Below are 6000 nucleotides of genomic sequence, written 5' to 3' on the forward strand. Positions count from 1 at the left end.
CGGTTGTTAGGGCCGTGCATAGAAAATGCGGCAAGGGGGAGAAGTAAAGGTGCTCGTACGATGATGAAGAAGGGCTGACGACTCAAGACGTAGAGACAAGTAGCTGATATGCAGGATCCCTCCACTCATCGCAAGAAAACAATCGATGATGCGAAGATCTTTAGCCTCAGTGTGCGGACTTTGATGTTCACAGCTATCTTCCTTGCACGCTGGACAATGGGAAACTCGCAGGAGGCTGCTCCAGTGCAACGAGATGAGGTGAAACGAGATGCGACATTGTGAACTTTGTTAAGCTGATGATCAGAGACTTCTAATAGACCAACTTGCGTCTTTGGAATTGCAGGTAATGATCGGTGACTTGTTGGACTATCATGCATATAAAACTTGCTTGCAGAGAAGCCTAGGCCACCTTCAAGAAATGGACCATGGTCAGTATGTTGAGACAGTTCGCCACATTATCGCAAATGCTCTTGTGGTTTCACGAGGTTGTCAAAATGTTTCGTTTCTTAACTTCATGAAACGCGGCTGCAGATGCAGTGGATTTGTTTGATGAGGATGGAAAGACTGCGCTTCATGCTGCTTGTATGAATGGCTGGGAGGTAGCGCAATCATACCTGCGTCATATTGCAAGAATACTTAGGCAGAGATCAGGTCCAAGTCATTGAACTGATACGAGCTGGCGCCGACGTGAACAAGAGATGCAAGTATGTTGGGCAAAGTCCTCTTTTCTTCGCAACGAGTATGTCTTCATGTGTTGATGGATTTGTTTTTCAGTCATTTTGATACAAGTTGCAGAATGGGAGCATGCCAACATAATGAAAATTCTTCTTGATTCTGGATCAGACCCGGAGCAAGAGGATAAGTTTGGAAGATCTACTCTTCGATGGGTAACAATGCAGCCAAACCAAGAGTGAGTTTCTACCTGAAATTTTCGATTTTCTCATCAGACGTCCCTGCAGCGCTAAGATGGATAACACTCTGCAGCTGTTGAGAAGGAATAGCCCATAAATGATTCCATTAGATCTGCTCAAATCTACACATGGAGGAATCGCAGTCGTAAAGCATAACGGCTGAGATTCTCCTCTATGATTGCTGCAGAGGTTTCATGGTATCTCTGACATCAGTAGATTTCTTTGAAGAGGACTCAGGAAGGAAAATTTTATTGTGTACAAAGGGGGGAGAAAGGCGACAAACGACATCCAAGAAAAAAACAACCTACCAACCAGAAGGAGATTGGAATCCAAGAGATCTTCCAGTGGCTGTGTCATACACCTGATCAAAAATCACGGAAATAACACAAGTTTCGAAGCTACAACTGATCACCTCTCTATCGTATAGACGCTGAGTTGGCCTTGCTGTATACCCTTGTTCGTAGAGCAAATCTGCATGATGATTTGGAGAAATAAGCACTGGAGTCTTAAGGACGATCCTAGCATATTGATCAGAAACAGTGGGAGAAAGATGCAAGAAAATACACACCACGTTACTCCCTCAGTACAAGGTGGTGCAGTGAGGGACCCATAGTACGTATAGTAATTTGCATAGTTGCTTCCGGCTCCCAGCACATCCTCAGCCATTTTTGCAGTATCAAACCAAATGCTTGGTTTCACATCCTGACCATATCGAGGATACACATAAGAACCAGCAAGACCATTGGCGTCAAGATTGTAGGTGCCCTCAAACCCTCCAACACCATCCATGATCGTTTGTAATGATGAGGCAGTGTAAGGACCGACTTCAAGAAAGGCTGAGACGACCACTTTGACGTCTGATGACCCTTTGGACGTATGATAAAACTGGATTTCTCCTGCAGTCTGCCTTCCTTGCAGTCTGTGTTCACTGGGAGTATGAATTTGAGCATACTTCAACTCAACTTCTTCGTCGTTTACTACCATGGTGCCTTGCAATCCTTCGACCTGTGAAAAAACGATAGATTCATCAATAAACCCCGGAAAGCTGGCACGAATGAAAACTTACCGTGATCACATTCTTGTACAACGGAGAGATTAATGTGACCTCATAAGGATCCGTCGGACCGACCCATCGAAGCATTTTCAAATTATCATCCCTCAAGACGTTCAATTCAAAATTGATCGGACTTTGATTTTGTCCGTTCGCACAGACTCCATATGAACCTTTGATATCACCCCAATGATTAGGACCTTTCTTTCCACTGTATGCCCAGATTTCGCCATCAACATTTGGAAGCCAACCTCCATGATTCACGTGAAAGGAGTATGCAGGAGTTGGATAGGCGGGGTACGCGTTCAACTGAGTATTTGCACCTACAGCAGGGCTCTGGTATTGCACATCATTTTGAAATACAAACTGATTGCTGGATGATCCTGATGGCGCAACATTCACATATCCATTCCCCAGTACATTATCAGCCTTCTCCGGAGAGTGAACGTCATATTCGAAAGGATCGATCTTCATCAAACTTTGCTTTCTTGTGTTCTTCTTCTTGCTTGGAGACGACGGTGCATCCCAAGATGCGGGAGAAAGAAGTTTTTCTAATCCGCCTGTATTGGAATCTTTGCTTTTCCTCTCTTGCTTATTCGAGGCTCCTGTACTTGCAAAGGTCTGCCTGTGCCGATCGAAGTACTTGTCGAGCTTCCGAGTGAAATCATCTTTATGCCCCGCTCGAATGTTCCTGAACTCTTTTGCCAAAGCAGCATCGGACAATTGCTCGAATCTACCGAAATCGTCACGTTGCTCTGCCAGCATACTTCTGGCTTTGGACTTATATGACTGGTATTCCACATTTGTTCCAAATGGGTAGGCTGTTGAGGTAGGGCCAGTTAAGAAGCCAATCGTATCAGCCGTTGTCATCGCAATACCATCTTGTGTCACAATGCCAGGTGTGTAAGTGGTAGTGGGAGTTTGATACTCAACGTTGTTCCACGTGTACCCCAGCGTGTTTTCCTGTTGAGAACCGGGAAAGTACCATGTGACAGGCGGCGTGTCGTACATACCATCATATGCCAACATCATTCTACCAGAGCCTAGCAAGTTCGTGCGAGACAAAGACAATGATGACGACGCAAGAGCAATCAGAACCAAAAGAGCGGTAGCAGCCACAGCAGCAGCCACCATGGCCTGCCGTCCACGCCGCCGCATGGCTGCTTGCCTCTTCGTACTACATCCGATTTCTTCCCCCTCATACCCATCCCACCGCACTCGGATGTCCGGCGGGCCCAGACGGTCCGACCGTACCGATGTCCGATCCGGCGGGGCTAGTGTGTCCGACCGTTAGTCGGACGCCAGTCACTGAGAACGGTACGGTCCGACCGCGGTCACCCGGGTTCATCGGTTTTCCAATCGTGCGAGCGTGGGCCCGCCGAGTTTTGAACAAACTTGAACTATAAATGGAGTGTTTGAACGAAGGCCCTTACATTAGCGCCGCCCCAGTGACCGCCACTGGACTCCCTATCGTCGGCGTACGTTTAAGGTGGACTTGCCAGTCTGCTCGGACCGTACTATGATACTAGCTGGACTCAGCTCCCAGTTGGTTGCACGACCGGCCGGGCACGGTGTGCCTCCCCTCCGACTCCGGTATCATGCCTTAGAGAGCTCCCCACCGGTGGTTTCCTGGGTTTATTCAGGGGTGAGAGGCTACCAGTAGAACCCCAGGGAGTAACTCAGTTCAAGCACCCTTTCGACGCCAGAGCAAAAGGGGGGTGGGCTTTCAAAGAAATGCGCGCGCTTTTTGCAGCAAGAAAATCATCGTCGTTGACTCATGCATTGTCCTAAGAGGATTCATGTACAGGGAGTGGGGGGGGAGGAGGAGGAGGGACTTGTAACAATGGATTTGATAAAGCCTAGCTTTCGTACTGGTGACTTGAACTCTATCGATTCAAATGGTGCTCATCTCTGAATTTTCGGCATCAGTCCTTTCATGTGATTAATGATTTTTGTTGTTTGAAAGAGGTCGGACGGAAAAGTAAAGAAATAGTATACTTCCAAGAATAATCATAGTCTGTTCAAGAGATTCAAGGCAAAACCTGTGTTGAGCGAATAATGACAAAATTTTGTAGATGCAGGCAAAAGAAACCCTTGTTTCGAAGTGGAAAATGGTGTATGGATGTCATTCCTGCGGAAACGAACTGCAACATTTAGACAAAGGTAATTGCCTACACATGGATGCAGTGTCTGATAGAAGCGATTCAATATAGTAAAAACGAACATGTGCAAACATTGCGAAGCTCGTGCGGAACCACAAGTTTTGGGAGAAAGGTTTATGCGTGTGGAATGCTCAAATTTATGATCTGATCTCTGTCCCTTTGTTCTAGATGTCCTGCATGTTCAAGTATCAACGAGTTTACAGAAGACGAAAGCAAAATGTGTCAAATATGTGGATATGAAGAAATGGGAGACGGCAAAACAGATAATCCTCAAACCGAATTCCTGATACAAGTCGAAAGTCGAATCATCCAGAAACTCGAAGATGAAATCCATCGATTCCTGACCAAATACAATTCAAGAGTCGACGAAATGGGATTGAAAATGAACGATGTGGAAACAAAATTCAGACAAAATAAAAACGAATGCAAGATTAAAGAAAAAATAGTCAAGCCAACACAAAATCAAGTTGAATCTAAACATGTTGTTTCCAAATCACAAAATTTAGAAACCAACAACCAACAACAGATAAGAACAGAAGAGAACAAATCCGACCAATACCAAGTGATGCAACGAGAAAATGAGGCATTCCACAACAAACCACAACAACAAGAACATGAGGCGGTGCAAGCCCGCTTGGCGAAGCAGTCCAAGGAGGCGGCGGAGTACGCGGAGCTGCTGGAGCGGGAGCTTGAGGCGGCTCGGGCGGCGGGGCTGGAGGCGTCGGCAGAGCACGCGGCGCAAGAGCAGGCGCTTGCGGAGGAGCGGCGGGGACGGGCAGAGCTAGAGGCAGCGCTACGGGCGCTGGAGGCGGAGAGGGACGGGCTGATGGAGGCGCAGGAGGGGCTCGGGCGGGAGCTTGAGGCGGTGCAAGCCCGCTTGGCGAAGCAGTCCAAGGAGGCGGCGGAGTACGCGGAGCTGCTGGAGCGGGAGCTTGAGGCGGCTCGGGCGGCGGGGCTGGAGGCGTCGGCAGAGCACGCGGCGCAAGAGCAGGCGCTTGCGGAGGAGCGGCGGGGACGGGCAGAGCTAGAGGCAGCGCTACGGGCGCTGGAGGCGGAGAGGGACGGGCTGCGGGAGGCGCAGGAGGGGCTCGGGCGGGAGCTTGAGGCGGTGCAAGCCCGCTTGGCGAAGCAGTCAAAAGAGGCACAGCAGGCGCTGCGGAGGAGCGGCGGGGACGGGCAGAGCTAGAGGCAGCGCTACGGGCACTGGAGGCGGAGAGGGACGGGCTGCGGGAGGCGCAGGAGGGGCTCGGGCGGGAGCTTGAGGCGGTGCAAGCCCGCTTGGCGAAGCAGTCCAAGGAGGCGGCGGAGTACGCGGAGCTGCTGGAGCGGGAGCTTGAGGCGGCTCGGGCGGCGGGGCTGGAGGCGTCGGCAGAGCACGCGGCGCAAGAGCAGGCGCTTGCGGAGGAGCGGCGGGGACGGGCAGAGCTAGAGGCAGCGCTACGGGCGCTGGAGGCGGAGAGGGACGGGCTGATGGAGGCGCAGGAGGGGCTCGGGCGGGAGCTTGAGGCGGTGCAAGCCCGCTTGGCGAAGCAGTCCAAGGAGGCGGCGGAGTACGCGGAGCTGCTGGAGCGGGAGCTTGAGGCGGCTCGGGCGGCGGGGCTGGAGGCGTCGGCAGAGCACGCGGCGCAAGAGCAGGCGCTTGCGGAGGAGCGGCGGGGACGGGCAGAGCTAGAGGCAGCGCTACGGGCGCTGGAGGCGGAGAGGGACGGGCTGCGGGAGGCGCAGGAGGGGCTCGGGCGGGAGCTTGAGGCGGTGCAAGCCCGCTTGGCGAAGCAGTCAAAAGAGGCACAGCAGGCGCTTGCGGAGGAGCGGCGGGGACGGGCAGAGCTAGAGGCAGCGCTACGGGCGCTGGAGGCGGAGAGGGACGGGCTGCGGG

General features: G+C 51.6%; 3 protein-coding genes across 3 annotated transcripts in view; 2 read left to right on the top strand and 1 right to left on the bottom strand.

Annotated features, from left to right (window-relative positions):
• Positions 1–418: 418 nt before the first annotated feature.
• On the top strand, positions 419–1008 carry GUITHDRAFT_108687 (hypothetical protein; the record flags this gene model as incomplete). The annotated part of the gene is made up of 5 exons (XM_005832343.1): positions 419–485; positions 532–599; positions 652–739; positions 796–910; positions 960–1008. The coding sequence occupies 5 exons, from the start codon at positions 419–421 to the stop codon at positions 1006–1008; spliced, it is 387 nt and encodes a 128-aa protein (XP_005832400.1).
• A 207-nt stretch (positions 1009–1215) lies between these two features.
• Positions 1216–3120, bottom strand: GUITHDRAFT_138994 (hypothetical protein; the record flags this gene model as incomplete). Its single annotated transcript, XM_005832344.1, has 4 exons — positions 1216–1272; positions 1324–1429; positions 1480–1916; positions 1978–3120. The coding sequence occupies 4 exons, from the start codon at positions 3118–3120 to the stop codon at positions 1216–1218; spliced, it is 1743 nt and encodes a 580-aa protein (XP_005832401.1).
• A 1569-nt stretch (positions 3121–4689) lies between these two features.
• The window catches only part of GUITHDRAFT_108689 (hypothetical protein), a gene marked incomplete at both ends in the record, with an annotated part of 5396 nt that continues 4085 nt past the window's right edge, over positions 4690–6000 (top strand). The window contains 2 exons of the mRNA XM_005832345.1: positions 4690–5232; positions 5364–5876. Coding sequence (XP_005832402.1) covers positions 4690–5232; positions 5364–5876 — 1056 coding nt within the window. The remainder of the gene's footprint in view (positions 5233–5363; positions 5877–6000) is intronic.

This window comes from Guillardia theta (genome assembly GCF_000315625.1).
Source record: "Guillardia theta CCMP2712 unplaced genomic scaffold GUITHscaffold_35, whole genome shotgun sequence".
Lineage (NCBI taxonomy): Eukaryota > Cryptophyceae > Pyrenomonadales > Geminigeraceae > Guillardia > Guillardia theta.